Consider the following 20538-nt stretch of genomic DNA (forward strand, 5'->3'; position numbering starts at 1 on the left):
CAAAGGCGGTTTTCGTTGCCGCGGGATCTTCTCACGAAATTTCAATCACGAGTTTTCTCCTCCGATTGCGAAAACATTCTGTTGGCACCCACCTACATAGGGAGAAATGATCATTACGATAAAATAAGAGAAATCAGGGCTCGCGCAGAAAAATTTAAGTGCTCGTTTTTCCTGCGTGCCTTTCGAAAATGGTTCAAATGGATCTGAGCACTATGGGGCTTAACTTCTAAGGTCATCAGTCCCCTAGAACTTAGAACTACTTAAATCTAACTAATCTAAAGACAACACACACATCCAGGCCCGGGGCAGGATTCGAACTGGCGACCATAGCGGTCGCGCGGTTCCAGACTGTATCGCCTAGAACCGCTCGGCCACCCCGGCGTGCCGTTCGAGAGTGGAACGGTAGAGAGACAGCACGAAGGTGGTTCATTGAACCCTCTGCCAGGCACTTTATTGTGAATAGCAGAGTAATCACGTAGATGTAGATACAAATATTACATGCGCGTTGTAAGACATCCAGAATCAAGAAAATTACCTATAAAATTATATACAGGCACATTTCAAGTGTACCAACATACACGTTTGTGCAAGTGTATGAATATGTAATAGTATATTTGTTTAACTGAGGAGATTAGTTCCTGTCCGTAATAGGTGCTATTAATTTAATTTTTGAATCAGCCTTGTACAAGCCAAACATTGCGTAGTGTGCTGGTTCTTGACATCGCAATTATTCCAGTAGCGGTCACTCTAAGGCGGCGGCCATTATCTTCATGCAGCTGGCGCCGGTGATGGACCGCACGGCGGGGTCCTCCTGGTCGGCGTACCTGGCCTCGGCCAGCGTGTGGAAGCCGGTGCGACTCGCCAGCAGCTGCGACGCGGCCCCCGTGAACATGGTGGCGGTGGCCCGCAGCCCCAGGGCGCCTCCCAGCTGCCAGCGGGCTCGCAGCAGCTGCTCGCCCAGCCCCTGGCCGCGGTGCCCGTGGGCCACCACCAGCCCCACCGCCGACAGGTACTCGGGCACGCCGAAGCGCTCGAACACGTCCGGCTGCACCAGCGCCTCGAACTTCCTCACCACACTCACTACGCGCCGCAGCCTTTCACTCTGTGGCTGTAAAACAGGAAAGAAGAAATGCTCTATTACTACCTCCTCAACTGACAACGTGGGGGACAAGTTGTGGCATGTGCTCAATGAGTTAGAGCAGGGCTTCTCAACCTTTTCAGCTGGCGGACCCCTTCTTCAGTTGAAAATCCATGGCGGACCCCTAGTCAGTCAAGAGCACAGTAACTTTAAATTTCAGAGCGAAACCCATGGGAACTGAAAGCTCTTAATGCAGGGGCCATGTTCCCAATGATCCCCCCTCCCCCCCCTGAAGTATCAATAGTCTATGGTTTAGAGATGAATGAAAAAAAATTGAAATTAACGATCCAATTTGAATTCCTACTGTATCCAGACACTTACTAGTGGATTTCCTCCCTTTGTTGAACACACTATAGCCTGATTAAAATTACTTGGGAATTGACATTTCACACGTTGGAGCTGCCTTCCTCCAAGAGCAATCAACGTGACGTCCAAACTGTTCGCTGTTGACAAGCTGCCGCTTGTGGTCTGTTCACTTCCACTGTTTGGCTACTGTTGTGTAAGGAGCATGCATATTTCATAACAGTCCTGTGTGTGTGTGTGTGTGTGTGTGTGTGTGTGTGGTTTCTCGTGAAATCTGAAGAAAAATGTTCAAATGTATGTAAAGTCTATGGGACTTAACTGCTGAGGTCATCAGTCCCTAGTCTTACACACTATTAACCTAAGTTTAACTTCCGCTAAGGACAACACACACACACACACACACACACACACACACATGCCCGAGAGAGGACTCGAACCTCCAGCGGGAGCGGCCGCGAAATCCACGACATGGCGCCTTAGACTGCGCTGCCATACGCGCGGCTGTGAAGAAAAGAGGCAGACTCATGGTTCGGGATACAAACACATCACGAAAGAAAAGAGGCCAAGGAATTCCCTTTAAAAGACAGTTGTCACATCTGTTGTGCAATCTGTGGGAACACATTCACCCAGTTTACATGCGTTTCCAAAACCGAATTTGGTAAGCCGATGTCCCAGTTCGGCTTTTGGTTGGTCAGGTAAACACTTCAAAATCGATTCTGGAAATCTGCTTTTATAAAGCCGTTTTCCAATTCTGTAGTGTTGCGAAACAGTCGATCAGAGAAGACACATTCTCCGGCACTGAACTGTGTATGCGTTCTCACTTAGGAACCGCAAAGGCTGCTTGGGAATACGACCTGAAGTAAAAGTACACGTTTTTCACACGAAAAAAATAGTTCTGAATTTGATTTTCGCATTTTTATTCAGTAATTTTACTCATTATTTTACACGATTTGGTGAAAGGTGGCTGCGGACCCCCGAGAAAGAGCCGGGCGACCCCTAAGGGGTCTGCGGACCACACGTTGGGAAGCCCTGAGTTAGAGGTTCCAAACCATCCTGTATCATTACTAAACTGTCTTTATAACAGCCACAGTGCAGCCTTACAGGTGGATGCTGAATATCCGGAGTTTTTCGATGTGAGAAACAGAGTCAGAGAAGGTTGTATAGGCAAGGTTGTATAGCGTCATCTCAGCTTCATAAATTCTATGCAGAGTATGCCATCAGGGCAACATTGGATGGCTCGTGTGGTGGAATTCGAATTGGCGACAGGAAAATCAACACTCTAGGCTTTGCAGATGAAATTACTCTCATTTCGGGAAGTGGGGAAGAACTTAGTCATCAGTTCTCCAGAGTGAAAACTATTACACTGAAGCGCCGAAGACACCGGTGTAGGCGTGCGTATTCAAATAGAGAGGTATGTAAACACGCAGAATACAGCCCTGTGGTCGGCAAAGCCTATGTAACACAATAATTGTCTGACGCAATTATTAGATCTGTTACTGCTGCTACAATGGCAGATTATCAAGATTTAAGTGTGTTTGAATGTGGTGTTATAGCGATGGGACATAGCATCTCCGAGGCAGCGATGAAGTGGAGCTTTTCCCGTACGACCATTTGACGGGTGTACCGTGAATATCAGGCAACCATTAAAACATCAAATCTCCGATATCGCTGCGGACGGAAAAAGATCCTGCAAGAATGGGGCCAACGAAGACAACCGTTCAACGTGATAAAAATGCAAACCCTTTCGCAAATTGCTGCAGTTTTCAGTGCTGGGTCATCAACAAGTGTCAGCGTGCGAACCATTCAACGATATATCATCGATATGGGCTTTCGGAGCTGAAGGCCTACTCGTGTACCCTGTGCAACTCAAAGCTTTACGCCTCGCCTGGACCCGTCAACACCGACTTTGGACTGTTGGTGACTGGAAACATGTTGCCTACTCGGATGAGTCTCGTTTTAAATTGTATCGAGGCTATGGACGTGTGCGTGTTTGGAGACAACCTCATGAATCCATGAACTGTACATGTCAGCAGGGAACTGTTCTAGCTGGCGGAGATCTGTAATGATGTGTGATGTGTGCAGTTGGAGTTATATAGGACCCTGATACATCTAGATAAGACTCTGACAGGTGCCACATACGTAAGCATCCTGTCTCATCACTGTATCCATTCATGTCCATTGTGTATTCCAACGGACTTGGGCAATTCCAGCAGGATAATGCTGCATCCCACACGCACAGAATTGCTGCAGAGTGGCTCCAGGAACACTCTTCTGAGTTTAAACACACGCTGGCCACCAAACTCCCCAGACATGAACATTATTGAGCATATCTGTGATGCCTTGCGATGTGCTCTTCAGAAGAGATCTCCACCCCGTAGTTCTATTATGGATTTATGGACAGCCCTGAAGGATTCACATCGTGTCAGTTTCCCCCAGCACTACTTCCAACATTAGTCGAGTCCACTGAAACACCCCCCGACTAAAATTCTTTATTGGGTTTTGTGTAATTTATCATAGCCGCCAAACAGTTAATTATTATGATTATATGACCGTGTGCTTAATGGAAGAAAGGCTATCGGTTTTTCTGCTGGTTTCGGGGGTATTTCAACCGAGTGCGGCTGTTCTGAGACTGAATAATGGAAATGATAGAAAGTTTGTCTATTATTAAGGACCACAAAGATTGCGTTGTACAAACTGATATATATTTCCTACTAACACAATAATGCTGAGGCAGTTGCTACCTTCGCCTTACACGTCTAATCACAGTTATATCTTTTTATTGGGTGTTGATTTTCAGTACTTCGTCACACGCAATGCTGATGGTTAACATCCACAACAATCCTCACTGCAATCCATGGTTGTTGCTGGCCGACGCGGTTGACGCGAAACACGTAATTCGACTCCTGTCACTTTCTGTTTCATATCACTCGCGAATCGGTATTAGTGAGGGTCAACCCCACGATGATCAGGGGGATGTGCTCACTCGTCATACTCCGGTGAATTTTACTCGACCACCATTCTTGCCCATCTTTCCCGCACTCCTTTTCACTCAACACTCTCCAGTACTACTCCGCACTTGTCTCATTCGTCTCACTGCCTCCTGCAGCTCACAACAATCGACTCCTGTCTACTATCGACCTGGGTGTCAGATACTAGCATCTATGTTCGTGGGTCACAGATCCCTTACATCCCCGCCCTAAAAACCTTCTTTGTAGCGACAGGCGAAAAAGAATAACTTGAAAAAATTATCACATAGCATATAAATGAAAATGAGGAACATAAGTTCTGGTTCACATACTGAAAGTTACAACAGATCACAAATAATATCCTATTGACTCCGGTAGCAAACTGCCCCTACAGAAACAGTATAAATCATCAATATATCTTAATTAACATGGCATGGTAAATATTTTTATAAAACTTATCTTACATTCAATTACCAAAAATATTCATTTTCAAAGTTTTGTACGAGCTTTTAACTACATTTTTGTTACTAGTTAATCTGTTATAATTTGCTACAGCAGAAACAAAAAACAACTAGTTGAAAGCCAGCTACCCCTTTGGTATGCTGTCCTTTCAGAAGGGGTCGTGCTGTCCATACTACTATCACTCTAACTCATAACTCACTTGGTCAACACACATTAAAGTTAAGGAAGAAATTCACAACTCATTCATTTGAGTCTTGAACACAAGCAAAATTGAATATCAAAACAAAATATAGCATTTACATCTTGACTTATGCAATTATTTTACAATCCCTCATACCTCTGCAAATTAATTCAATAATATTAAATGCTCCACTATACCACTAAATATGTCTTACATAACTATTTGCATCACTATAACTAATGTGGTCACCCAATGAAAATTTTAAATTACTGATCATTTACTGCCATCGCTAATGCTCATATGAAAAATATAATACGTTCTATTATACTGACATTAATCCAAATCTGCTATGTGGATATTTATTATTCATTAGACAGTGCCAGAATTCTGCTTCTAAAACTTGACCTAAGTATAACCATAATTGACTCTGATAGCTAAATGGATTTATGAATTACTCATTACTCATAGGTTACACTTTCTGTTTTATCAGCATACCTCAGATCAACATGTATACCTACAAATAACTTGCAAACAGATATTGCTCATGTGCTAAATGACATACTTCAATACTTTAAACATCTCGTACTTCATACACTTCATTACACATAACTCCCTCTAACTCCTTCAACTGCAAATAAATATTTATCTTCAGCCTACATCAACCCTCCATATTCGCTGCAATAACAACATAAAAATATTACTTCAGGCTGCTTCGCCTCTCCATATACCATATTTCACATCACTTATTCGAACAACTATCTCCTCATGTATTTGCCTCTTTATATGTTCATCTACTTACAAGCTGATGCATTACTTCAATTTTCTTACATCAGTTTGACCTTTTCATGCCTCAGAAAACAACTCTATAAGATTACACAAACTCTTGTTTGACCAATTAGCTTCCCACCACATTTTATAAACATTAGCTTTCTGATCTGGTTCACATTTTATTACTTCTGGCACTAATAATATTGCAATGTACTGAAACTAAGTTGATTTTTGACTTATTGATTCTCTGATATCTCACACTCTACATAAACAGTAACAACTATGTAAATTTACTACGTGTTTCCTGGCTGAATTATTTGGATGACCACTACTAAGCTAAGTACTACACACTAACTTTCTTAACCTAAGGATAGAGAAAGATGGTAGAGGAGTGAAACTTGAAATGAGAAATAAAGTCTCACCCAGCTGGGAGTGTACCAGTCGCCACTTGGTATACCAGCAAAAGAGTTGCTGGCTCCCTACACCTACTCTGTCTCTACTCTATCACCTGGGTTGCCCTTATCCTCATTTTTCTAACTACCTCCTCCACAACCTTTTCTTTCAATTCAGGATCCATTCTAAACTATTCACTATGCACAGACATGAAAAAAATAATAGTCTCCTAGTAATCCAAACTCTCACTAATTAACTAAAAATTAAATAATACTTCACTGTATTAGGTTAACCCAGACTGGCAAAATAAACCTCTCCATTGAACACCATAAATTACAGAAGCCTACCTAGATCAAACATCAATGACTGCACTTACACACAAAATATCAAAGTAACATACACACAACTTAAAAGACATATAAACATGTAGTTTACAATAAATAATGCAAGTGAGACACTATTCTGTGCTGTACAGCATGAAAACTCGAGCATATTAGCATACCTTGCTTCAGAGCAAATTCGCAAAGAAATGTTAAAAAATATTGTTTTTATAATTTCTGCAATTGTCAAATTTGATTTGAAGTTCCTTCCGCGCTCTGAAGGTAGTGCAATATTAGTTAGTCTCGCGCCAGCAAATCGTCCTCACTCACCCCTCGACGCTTGTCGAAGTCGCGGTGTTTTGACGTTCGAAGACGCGCTGCTAGTTGTGTTGGCGTTGGCTCCTGCGGCGCGGCGGCTGTCAGGCGATCCGTTGCTGCAGCTGGTGTGTGGTGCCGTGTGCAAAGCGAAGCTCGCGGCGAATCGCGCTGACACAGCCTCGTAGTTCGACGGTTGGCGACAGGATGGAGCTGATGTCACGTATTTCGTTGATCGGCGGGTAGGCGGCGCAGACGTCGTATACTTCCGGGGTACGCCACTAGATGTCGAACTCCGCGTCGTCGTTCTTCCTACTTCAGCCACTTGGCTCCGCTGTAGTCACTGGTCAGTGTGGTACATCTCCGCTGTCTAAATCCTTGATGTCGCGGCGTGTGGAACCTCTTCACTGCTTCAGATGCTTTCGTTAACCACTCACATTCTGGGTGACGTCATCCAACAATTACGCCAAAGACAACACTCACGAATGCGGTAACAGTTTATGGGTCCACATCAAATTGAGCGATTTACCCAGTTCAAAAAACAATTTCGGATTCAAAGTCACTTGAAAACATGTTCCTGATACTTTTGTAACAGAATTTTGGCTGGTTCACTCGCGATTATGCACAAACGCTCCTTTTCTTAGAGTATGAATTTTATAGTAATTCACACAGGGTTTCGTGTCCATACTTCAATACATTATTTATTAACACTTCTCTTGTCTTTTCAACTCGTAAAAACAGGCTGTTTACTGAATGAGATTCTCACTCTGCAGCGGAGTGTGCGCTGATATGAAACTTCCTGGCAGATTAAAACTGTGTGCCCGACCGAGACTCGAACTCGGCACCTTTGCCTTTCACGGGCAAGTGCTCTACCAACTGAGCTACCGAAGCACGACTCACGCCCGGTACTCACAGCTTTACTTCTGCCAGTACCTCGTCTCCTACCTTCCAAACTTTACAGAAGCTCTCCTGCAAACCATGCAGAACTAGCACTCCTGAAAGAAAGGATACTGCGGAGACATGGCTTAGCCACAGCCTGTGGGATGTTTCCAGAATGAGATTTTCACTCTGCAGCGGAGTGTGCGCTGATATGAAACTTCCTGGCAGATTAAAACTGTGTGCCCGACCGAGACTCGAACTCGGTCCCGAGTTCGAGTCTCGGTCGGGCACACAGTTTTAATCTGCCAGGAAGTTTCAAACTGTTTACTGTTTCTCAGTCACTTTTGCACTGTATTGTCTAAATAATGTGCTTCGTTCCCGCGATTTATAATTTCACCATAAATCCATTACATTACAATGTTTCTAGTTGGAATACTGTAATTTTAGTCACGGTAACGACAATACCGAATTATTTTTGCACTAAAACTGTCCAATAATTGCAAATGTCATTCCACTGAAACCAAAAATGGTGCTTAATAAACCACTGTTCCGATCCGAAGATTGCAACTGTCCTTTTCACGGGAGCCAAGATGAAACACCCCCGATTAAAATTCCTTATTGGGTGTTGTGTAATTTATCATAGCTGCCAAACGGTTAATTATTATGATTATATGACCGTGTGCTTAATGGAAGAAAGGCTATCGGTTTTTCTGCTGGTTTCGGGGGTGTTTCAACCGAGTGCGGCTGTTCTGAGGCTGAATAGTGGAAATGATAGAAAGTTTGTCTATTATTAAGGACCACAAAGATTGCGATGTACAAACTGATATATATTTCCTACTAACACACAAATGCTGAGGCAGTTGCTACCTTCGCCTTACACGTCTATTCACAGTTATATTTTTTAATTGGGTGTTGATTTTCAGTACTTCGTCACACGCAATGCTGATGGTTAACATTCACAACAATCCTCACTGCAATCCACGGTTGTTGCTCGCTGACGCGGTTGACGCGAAACACGTAATTCGGCACTTGTCACTTTCTGTTTCACATCACTCGCGAACCGGTATTAGTCAGGGTCAACCCCACGATGATCAGGGGGACGTGCTCACTTGTCATACTCTGGTGAATTTTACTCGACCACCATTCTTGCCCGTCTTTCCCGCACTCCTTCTCACTCGACACTCTCCAGTACTACTCCGCACTTGCCTCACTCGTCTCACTGCCTCCTGCAGCGCACAACAATCGACTCCTGTCTACTATCGACCTGGGCGTCGGATGCTAGCATCTATGTTCGTGGGATCACGGATCCCTTACACCATGCCACGTCGTGTTGCGATACTTCTGCGTGTTCGCGGGGACCCTACACGTTATTAGGTAAGTGTACATGTTTCTTTGGCTTTTCAACCTTAAAGGTAAATAGTGAATACTTGGAGTTTTTGGATGTGACAAACGGAGTCATACAAGGTTGTGTAGACAAGGATGTGTAGTGTCATCTCAGCTCTATAAATTCTATGCAGAGTATTCCATCAGGACAGAACTGGATGGCTTATGTGGTGGCATTCGAATTGGCGACAGTAAAATCAACAATCCTACACTTCGCATATAACACTGCTCTCATTGCAGCAAGTGGGGAAGAACTTAGTGATCTGTTCTCCAGAGTGAAAACTATTAGTTTAATTTTCGGTCTAGTGTTCATCGTGAAAAAAAAAAATTAATGGTAATTCATCGTCATTGTTCAGATCAAATTCGACTTACAGGATGCTTAAAGGCTCTAGACGTAGTGAAAGATTGTGTATATCTAGGATCTCTGAGCGATGACATAGGAAAGAGTGTTCAAGAAATGAAACGAAGAACCGTCCTTGGCTCACTGGCAGAACCGAACAGTATCCAAAACAACGGAGATGCGTCTGGTGGAATCATTTGTGTTTCTTGTGTTCTTGTGCAGCTCCGAGACATGGACCGTTGTAGTCATTTTTTTTCGTGTGTTTGTGTGCGTATCAGTGAGTGTATACTTATGCTGTTAATAATAAATCGTGAGATCACATAAGGTTACACGCTTGACTACAACTTGTTATCAGAAGCGAGTATTATTACTTTTGATATTGTTAACGCTTTCCACATTCAAGTGCCCGATAAATAAGTCACTTTCGAATGTCTGTATATACGTAAAATAAATTAGGAACAGCTCGGTGTGAAGCACCTCGATGTTTTACATTTAGAAATATCTCAGGTTGTTATTTAATGTCCTTTCACATGAATAATAATTTACGATTTCGTGGATTCGCGTGGAGAAACACCTTCTGCATGGTCCGCTTATTATTAATTCAAAGCTGAGAACTTTCTTAATTGTGAAAATCTCGTCTTTTGAACAAAAGATAGCCGCGGAGCGGCAAGCACAAGAATGTTTTACTGTCGATACGACCCTTTCCAAAATGAACGAAATGAACTTGACTTTAGTACGTTTACTCAAGAAATTGTTTGTAAACCCTCTCCATTTTGCTTTACGTCACTTAATATTGGAGTAATTTGAATAGGAATCTGCCGTCTTGCAAATGGCGGCCAACAATACAAATAACAACTCGCGCTGTACCGCATCTTATTAATCTCTGAAAAACTTACGATTAAATTTCATGCATGTAGGGATGCTACCACCACTGAAATAAGTGGTATGGTTATAAATAACAGCATATATTTACGAGTAATATGTTACAAAATACATTTGTCTCCATCCACGTCTTTCTCATATGAAGATTCCAACCAGAGTAATATAATTCTGAAAATCTATTTCTTTTGTTTCATTATTCTCAAAACATAGATTATACTGCAATATCGATACTGCTTTTCATCTGCATCACAGTCAGATAATTAATATTTTTACATGCTCTTTTGCACACAGAATAACAGTTCGTTTAAACATGTCATGTCAACTATAAATAAATGTTTCTCGTTCCCAGAGGACCATCACACCGTGAAATCCAGTGACAAGAGCCAAATTGAAGCCTTCGAAATATAGTGTTGAGGGAAGATGTTATGTGTACCATGGACAGAAAGAACTAGTGCTTCCATTATAGAGGAACTTAGCATCACAAGAAGTTTTTCTTCACGTCTCAGCCAAAGATACTTCCATTTCCTTGGGTATATTTTGAGAAGAGAATGGGATAATATGAAAAGACTATCTTTCAATTCATAATAGAAGGCAGAAGACGACCATGAAGAGCAGCAAATAGATTGTTGGATCGAGCGGAGAAGATTACCAGCGTACCTCTTCACATTGTATTAAGTGGAGCTGAAGATCGCTGTGGTTGGAGAAGTCTAGTAGAAGATTCAGTTACTTAAGAAATAATAGAAGAAACGGGGTCACGACACTCAGCAATGAGTTAACTGACTATTTGTGGTGAAGCCTTGTAAAATTTACTGCCAGTATCACATAGAATAAAGTTCTTAAATCTGAGCCATTTCAGTTGCACACTCATAGGTTGGCTAAGGATTTCGAGTACTCCCCTCCTAATTATAATTCCCAGTTATCTCAGATGCCGTTTTGCATCCCTCTATACTGTGGCTAACCCATTTCTCTGCCTTTTTTACCAATAATACTTGTCGAGCAATGTATCCAAGAGAGCTTCTGAGGAGTGTGGAAACTAGGAGAGATGTACTGGTAGCTTTAAGTTGCTAAACGAAACATAAATGGTGTCATACTTAAGCCGAGTGTTTGGAAAATTAACAAAACGTTAACTTTTGGGGAAGAAAAACTACGCACCTCAGCCTAAGGATTAGGACCTGTAATAAAATAAAGCAGCTTTGAGATGCTTTATACATGTATGCCATGTTTTGACCGTTGTCGAACATAAAACAGAAAAATGTATCGATACATCAACGGTCATATGTGCTCTATCTTACAACAGTTGAAGACCAGCTTCCAAAACACAAAAGCCAGATGTAGATCCCTCTTATAATAGGTAGACATCTTACGCTTTATGATGCATAGTGGTCAACTATTCAAACGAAAAACACAGAGACAAATTTTCTTGTGCAGCTGGAACGGTCGAAATGCTGATTAATAACTGCTTATATTGGCCAGAAGTGAGAGCATAAACTAGGCAGTAAAACCATAAACTATACATAGTCAAAATTGCCGCAGCAGCTCTTTACAGGGGAGCTTAGAGCAGAGGTATTAGAGGCAAAAGATTAAAAGACTACTAGGGGATACGTGACAGACATCATCAAACGCCACTCAAAGGAATTCTTCTCCCTTCACAAGGAAGGCAGCGTGAGAAGCTATGGCATCCAAGACACACGACAGAGCGATCTCCATATCAGTTCCCACACATTATTCTGGGAAGCTGGGTTTTTTTTTAGATGTAGCGTCTTCCAGGGACTTGGCCGTTTTTGCTGCTGCTTTGACTGGGTGAACATACTTAAAAAATGAAATGGGCCTTATTGGTCGGGGAGTGGGGCATCGTCGTTTCTATTTTTACACTTGGGAAAGTTGATTTAACTTACGCTGCTCATTATACATTTAGTGTTGAATGGTTATTAATTTGTGCTCTGTCTCCACTAGCCGCGGTACACAGCGACAGAAGGCGTTCAAACAGGCCGTTAAGGAGCCAATAATTATTTCCGCCACCACAGAGAGCGCTGATGCATCCAACAACTACACCGTGCAAAACAATTATAGGGCCACACTTCCGAAATTCTTTAATTGCCTCATACTGCAACGCAGTATGAAATTTGCCTCAGACGTGCCTAAAACCTTCCCCTGTAATGGTGCAGAGGCGTGGCGGCCAGTGACGTTGTAAGTAGGCTGTTTAGGTTTTTTTATTGGTAACGCCACCTCTGTATGAAAATCACTGGCTGTGCTGTGTGCAGACTGTGGCTGCTTTGCATTGTTGTAATACTCGCCATTGTAGTGTTAGGCAGCTGGCTGTGAACAGCGCGTAGCGTTGCGCAGTTGGAGGTGAGCCGCCAGCAGTGGTGGATGTGGGGAGAGAGATGGCGGAGTTTTGAAATTTGTCATGAACTGCTATATTTATATATGATGATATCAAGGTAAATACATTGTTTGTTCTCTATTAATATCTTTCATTTGCTAACTATCCCTATCAGTAGTTAGTGCCTTCCGTAGTTTGAAACTTTTATTTAGCTGGCAGTAGAGGCGCTTGCTGTATTGCAGTAGTGGGAGTAACGAAGATTTTTGTGAGGTAAGTGATTTAGTGATTTGTGAAAGGTATAGTTTAATGTTAGTCAGGGCCATTCTTTCGTAGGGATTTTTTTGAAAGTCAGATTGCGTTGCGCTAAAAATATTGTGTGTCAGGTTAAGCACAGTCCTGTAAAATTGTTTAAAAGGGGACGTTTCATATGTCGACCCTTAGCCTAGGATACCTCACTGGAATCTTCTGATTTTTTTCTTGTAGTTTGTGTAATTAGTGTAGCTATTGTTTATTGCTAGCGCGTAATCATAGAGAGAATTTCCTTTGTAGTTGTAGTTTTTCATTGTTGTACAGTAAAACAGTTGTGGCATGCATGTAGATTTGCAGCAAGTATTTCGCAGCTGCACTTACAATTAACGAGATATTATTTTCAGTGCTATGTTAATGTGTTCTCTTATTTTTGCTCTTCAAATTGTGTTTTTCTGTGTTATCGTGTGAAATATTGTGACAATAATGGTGTGTGAAAAACGTAATACTAGGCTCCAAAGTAAACTGAGAAATGACAGTAAAGACGAAAGCAGTGTGTTAGCGCCACCGAGTAATGAATTAACTAATGTTCAAAGTAATAATTTGGTAATTGTGCATAGGGAAATGGAGCGGGCGGCAAACAATGGTGTAGACAGTGAAACAATTAGAGAACAGGGAAGCATTATCGATCGATCGGTCGGCGACAGCTCGCCTCAGGAATCCGAAATGACAGGAAACAATCTCGCAAATGCTGTGGATTCAGGATTTGGGTCCTCACCGTTTTCTCAAATAAGTCAAGACACATTTTCTGCTTGTCAAAATGTGAATGTTGCCGGTGCAACTTCACTGCCGAAAAGCACTGAGGAACGTGTTTCAGACACCAGTGCATTGTTATTACAGTTAATGCAACAAATGGGACAAAGGCTACAAAAGTTAGACACAACGCTTGAACAAAATCAGAAACAAATGGAACAAAATCAGAGTCAAACACAGCAAAAGCTACAAAAGTTAGACACAATGGAACAACACCAGAGACAAACACAGCAAAAGCTTCAAAAGTTAGACACAATGGAACAAAATCTTAAAAAATTAGACACAATGGAACAAAATCTTAAAAAGTTAGACTCATTGGAATAAACTCTTGAGCAAACACGTGAAGATTTAACTACTGAGCTACATAACATTGAATCGAAATGTCAAAAGGTCTGTAATGACGTAAAAACTCAAATTTGTGAGCATTTTCAACCTATTTTTTCGCGGCATGAAAATGCATTACAGAATCACGAAGCAGCCATAAAAGAACTGCAAACTATTGTTCATGAAAATCATGAGACCTTGCAAGCTAAATTTGACTCAGTTGCATCTACCGATTCGGTTACGCAACTTGCAAAAACTCAGGAAAACTTAGAGGACACAGTAGATACTCTGAAACTTGGTTCAGAAAAACACACTGAGGAAATAAGTACACTATCGGAGAAAGTAGCCGAACTTTCGGATCAGTTCAATAATTTATCTACGAAGGTAGATGATAATCTGAATGACACAGAAGAGTGCGAACAAATTAGGAAATTCAAACAAAATCAGAATCAAATTAATACGCAACACCAAAGAGAAATCCGGGAAGTACAAGATCAGCTGACACAGGTAATACAAGAATTACGTATTTCAGAGGACACTCGCGCCCCAATACAGGAAGAGGGACATAGAAATACGGAACAGCCACAAAATAATAACACAGCGCATTTCGGAAATTATGAAAGAAATTGGCAAGGTGCACCGAATTTTGAAATGGAACCGCCGAAACGACGTAACAATGACCGATATGCGACTCGCCGACATGATGACTTTGACTATAAGCTGTTCATTACTACACGTAAATTCAAAACATTTAAGAATTCTGCCAACGACATTCATCCACAAGCGTGGCTCCATCAATTCTCTCATTGTTTTCCTCCCAACTGGTCATTAGAGCACAGATTAGAATTTATGTGTGGCTACTTTGAGAATGAACCATCTGTAAGAATGCGATCGGTCGTTCACGATTGTCACAATGAAGGAGATTTTTATCATGCCTTCCTCTCAGCATATTGGTCTCAAGCTACACAAGACCGAGTAAAACATAGCATCATAATGATGAAACATTTCGAACAATCTGAATTTTCCAGTCTTGTGAAATATTTTGAAGACATGTTACACAAGAATCAGTATCTTTCAAACCCATACAGCCCCTCAGAACTCATCCGCATTTGCTTAATCAAACTGCCTGAACATTTACGACATATTATTTTGGCAGGACGTTGCAAAGACGACATTGAAGCATTTCAAGGACTCTTACAAGAACTGGAAATTGACACTGACAATCGCGGAACGCACGAGCACAACAATTACAGATCACATCCGTCGCAATTCCGCGATGAAAGAAATAATAACTGGACGCGACAAGGCTATTCTCACAACACAAATCGTGACCGAAACAGACACCACCCGTATGACAACCGTTGGCAGAGTAGTAATAATTACAGGGAAAGATCACCTCTCCGCGGTAATGACTATCACAGAGACAATCAGAGGAACAGACAATATGGGAACCAAAACAATTATTATTACGGGACACAGAATAACTTTAGACGCAACGGTCCACCGTGCAGTGATAATTCAGGGAGAAATTCTCCACCACTTAACCGAGAAGAAAGAAACTACAGGAACTACCGACATGACGACAGACGATATGATCGTAACGACAGACCTGAATTGCATCAGAACTGGCGGGATTTAAACAGGGCAGGGCCCTCTCGTCGCGGTGAATTTGTAGAAGTTAGGTCTCCAAACCCCAATAACGACGCGCGCCAACAAAGAGACAATAGGCAATGACTCATACCGCTGGCAGCCACAAAACGCACGTGTGACACTAACGACGCAGCTGCCGTAGCTAGTAATTACGTAAAAATGGAAGACATTAGGGACATCTTACTCCAGGAACACGACGTAAAATATAACAACATTGCATATCCTGTGATTCACATTACAGTAAATGATGTAAAATTTACGGCAGTACTTGACTCTGGCAGTCCCATTTCAGTAATTAGTGAAACAGCTTTTAGCAAATGCAACAAATCGAATGATTGCCCCACACTTCCGTTGCGTAAGATTAAATTACAAGGTGCAATCTTTGGAAAAAGTGTAGATGTACGCCAACAAACCTACTTAGAATTCTTTTGTCAAAGCCACAGCTTCTCTATGAACTTTCTTATTGTTCCATTATTGTCGACGGAAATTATACTGGGAGTAGACTTTTTGAATGAATACAAAGCAATCTTAAGCTTTCACGATGCTGAAATAAGTTTAGAAAAAGAAGGTAAGTCAGTAGCTTTGAATTTTGAAGATTGGCTCTCAAACCATGACGAAGAAATTAATCGGCTTTACCTCCTGTTAGACAACAGTTCGGAATTTTCGACGGAACTTGACACTAACAATCACTCTGCAAGTACTGACAGGGGTGATATCGACGGCGCATTTGATACTAATGAGTTAATTCAGAATAAAATTCAAACAATTGAAAATTGTAATGACAATGATAGGCAAGACCTTTTTGAGATTTTACAAGCACATTCCGCAGTTTTTACTCACAAAACAGGAACAATCAAGGGATTTCAATACCAATTTCGTGTTCGTGAGCATACTAAATTTTGTGTTAGACCATACGTAATTCCAGCGCATTATAGGGACCGTGTTAGAACAGAAATACAATCTATGCTTGACGAGGGCATTATTGAGCCTGCAGTAAGCTCATACAACAATCCATTACATGTTGTTGAGAAGAAAAATGGATCGATCAGGCTTGTCTTAGATTCGAGACAAATCAATACTATCATCATTCCTGAAACAGACAGGCCGCAAACGTTAGAAGAACTTCTTCAAAATTTTAATGGTGTAAAAGTGTTGTCTTCCATTGATCTCAGATCCAGCTTTTATCAGATCGAACTTCATCCAGAATGTAGAAATTACACAGCTTTCCTTTGTTTCGGCGTTTGTTATCAGTTTTGGAAACTTCCCTTTGGTTTGAACATTTCTTCAGCAGCATTCATTCGCGGGCTAAATTCCATATTACCTGAGTTCTTAAAACGTCACATCACCTTATATGTGGACGATATTCTAATAGCAGAAGCTTCATGGGAACAACATAATCGCATCCTCAACAGTTTGTTACGTATTTTTGCAGAATCTGGAATTACAGTTAACCTGGAAAAGTCTGAATTCGGTAGGTCAAAGGTGAGGTTTTTGGGACATATTATTTCTTCTGAAGGCATTCAGCCGGATCCTGAAAAGTTAGAAGCAATCAGAGCCATTCCAGTTCCATCCACAAAAAGACAAGTCCGCAGTTTTCTAGGTCTCGTAAATTTTTACCGTCGTTTTCTGAATATGCAAATTCTTGTTACACCAAAACTTTGTTCCCTCACTGGAAAAAACACTATTTGGAACTGGGACGAACAAGCACAATTGGAATTCAATTCTTTGAAAGAATCGCTACTTAACGCGCCAATACTAGGTCATCCAGATCTGTCACAAGATTTCTGGCTTAGCACGGATTCTTCTAAAGTCGGACATGGTGCCCATTTATTTCAAGAAGCCATAGAAAATGACACTACTGTTCAGAAAACCATTGCTTTTGCTAGCCGAGTGCTAACAAAATCTGAAAAAAATTATTCCGTTACTGAATTAGAAGCTTTAGCTATCGTTTGGGCATTTAACAAATTCCGTTTCTTTCTTTCTGGTAAGCACGTAAAAGTATACAGTGATAATCGTGCATTACAATTTCTTATGTCTTCAAAATTAAATCATGACAGGTTAAAACGTTGGGCATTGTTTCTGCAAGAATTCCGCTTCACAATAGTCTACATTCCCGGCAAGGAGAACATTGTTGCGGACGCACTGTCACGCGCACCAGCTGGGCTTGATAAAAGTAACACAGAAGGTAGCCTCGAGAAAAATTTCAGTATTCTTTACATTCAGAAAGTCGCCTTTGAAAACTTCATCACCACATCTTTAAAGGACATTGCTCATGAACAAGATAAAGATCCGATTTGGAAAGACATCAAGAGCAAATGGCATGAAAAGACACACACTCAGATTCGGGATTATTATCTGGTTAGAAACCACATACTCTTCAAACGCTGCACTGTTGATGACAAGCTATGGGTACTTTGCATTCCTGACAATTTTGTTAATAAGCTCATTTGGTACATTCATTTCAGCTATGCACATTTTGGCCCACGAAAATGTTATCATATTCTTCGAACGACTTGTTATTTTAACAATATGGAAAAGAGAATTCTAAGAGTCTTGTCTATTTGTAAACTTTGTCAAAAGGCGAAACCATCTACTATCTTCCATCGTGCTCCGCTGTTTCCTATAATTCCTTCTAAATTAAAAGAATTTGCTGCTGTTGATCTCTTGGGACCGCTTGTCAGAACATCTAATGGATTTTCGTACGTTCTAGTCGCTGTTGAACTTACTTCAAAATTTGTTTCTTTCACACCGTTACGTAAAGCCACTGGACGGTCTGTATCCAACGCCTTTGTTAAAAATTTCTTACGTGAAGTTGGACACGTTAGTAAAGTCATTTCAGATAACGGACCGCAATTCAGATCTGCTGTTTGGTCACGCATGCTTCGCAATCATAAAATCAAACCTGTTTTTATTTCATTGTACTCACCACATTCTAACCCCTCCGAACGGATTATGAAAGAAATCAATAAGCTTTGCAGACTTTATTGTTACAGAAAGCATCAGCATTGGGACAGATATTTACACTTATTTCAAAACGTGCTGAATGAAATGCCTCATGATTCCACTGCTTTACCACCTACTCTTGTACTGAAGAATGAAGAACCACCGAACAGAATCAGAGAGCTTGTACCTTTCCCGAATACACGTAAACTTCGACACAAAGACATAATTGATTTGGCTCTTAAAAATATAAAATCTGCAGCAGACAAAAGGAGAGAACTACACGGTAAAGCAAATGCAAAGAAATTGTATATTGGTCAGAAAGTTCTCATTAAAGCTCATTCATTGTCACATAAGAAGAAACACTTGAGTCACAAATTCTTTCTAGTTTACAATGGACCTTACAGAATCCGACGTATACCACATGATAATTGCGTTGAAGTTGAAACTCTGCGTACTAGGAAGAGTAAAGGTTTACACCACATTTCACATGTAAAACCGTTTAGTGAAAGATAATCTGCTTTTTAACTTTGTCTTTCCCACAAAATTTTTCACTTCACATTTCTAGTATGCTTTGTCAGACTTAGAATCTGTTAACATGCAACAATGTTTGAAGTTAAATATCCAGTCAAGAACCAAGAGAACTTATTTAAACAGAAATTACGAATGCATTGTTATAGTGAACAGACTACACAGTGTTGCATTTGTACATTCTTGCTTGTTAGTTGCACGATTACGTAACGACTATCAGGCTTACATACTTAGGACACATGCTGGTACTGCTAATGAGATTTTCATGCAACATTTTGGTTTACTTGAAAATACATTCTGGATTTAAAGTACTTTCTGTGAGATACCAGATGACACAGTGTTTAGTTTATGTGACAGCTACACGATTTTATCACGACGCTACTAATGAGTGACAATGTACAATGTTGCTTTTGCAGTGTTTCTGTTTTATATCTGCACAGTTTCTGTTTTATTCTGGAAAGTAAAACATGTTTTAGTAGTAAGTTTTGTGGTATAGCTACAATGAGACAGCCTTTTCCGTAGCACAACAATACGTTACAGTACAGTACTTTCCTCATCACGGCAATAAGCGTAATAACTAAGATATCTATACGCAAAGCATTTCACTTTTGTGTATCATGAGGTACGTACATTGACTTTAGCAGAACTTTGCTTACAGAGGACGATAACTACGACAGTTCCACAGAATTATCTTACAGTAAGACGCGCATTTAGCGCTACAGGACACGCATTTGAGTGATTAATTTTGTACTTAAAACATTTATTTTTTAAAGATATTTGAAGTACAATGATACAAAGGTTTTCCGTGATACATTTCATTCCGTTGCTGTAATCTGTAACACCTGAGGGTATAATTACATTAATCCTCAGGGGGTTACACGCTTACTTTGTGTACCATGTGTTTGGCGAGCACAAGGAGCCCTAGCTAATATGGTATTTGCTTATACAACTTTACACATCGGTACCATATTTCTCTAACACAGAATTACACAGCTATCTGATTATTTGACAGAGATAAACATTTATTTTACTACATCAGTGACAGATATTTACATAATTACACAGTTGGATAACTTCACACTTATGAAATTGTATTTTGTCTGTACTTTGCGAACTGTTCATAATTTTTCGGAACCATTGTGATGCTATGAGAGCTCTGAATGATGTATTTGGTGTGGGATCATGATTTTTAAAGTACGTTTGAGGTAGATGACACTATTGATATGAGCAGAGAATTTTTTTTAGGTTTTGACATTATTGCAGAAAGCTACGACGTTTTTGAGATTTGACTGAGGTGTTATGATGTTATTTTTACGACGACGATGTGTATTATGCTGTTGAGGTATGTTTATGATCAATAAGCTGATGCTATATAAGGAAT

At 40.8% G+C, this 20538-nt stretch overlaps 1 protein-coding gene across 1 annotated transcript in view; it reads right to left on the reverse strand.

The window, feature by feature from the left end:
• Nucleotides 1-595: 595 nt before the first annotated feature.
• LOC126234234 (uncharacterized) overlaps nucleotides 596-20538 on the reverse strand; it is a 57012-nt gene continuing 37069 nt past the window's right edge. Inside the window, exon 4 of the mRNA XM_049942925.1 lies at nucleotides 596-1108. Within this exon, the coding sequence (XP_049798882.1) occupies nucleotides 743-1108 (366 nt within the window). The 3' untranslated portion in view covers nucleotides 596-742. The remainder of the gene's footprint in view (nucleotides 1109-20538) is intronic.

Source organism: Schistocerca nitens, chromosome 2 (assembly GCF_023898315.1).
Source record: "Schistocerca nitens isolate TAMUIC-IGC-003100 chromosome 2, iqSchNite1.1, whole genome shotgun sequence".
Classification (NCBI taxonomy): domain Eukaryota; kingdom Metazoa; phylum Arthropoda; class Insecta; order Orthoptera; family Acrididae; genus Schistocerca; species Schistocerca nitens.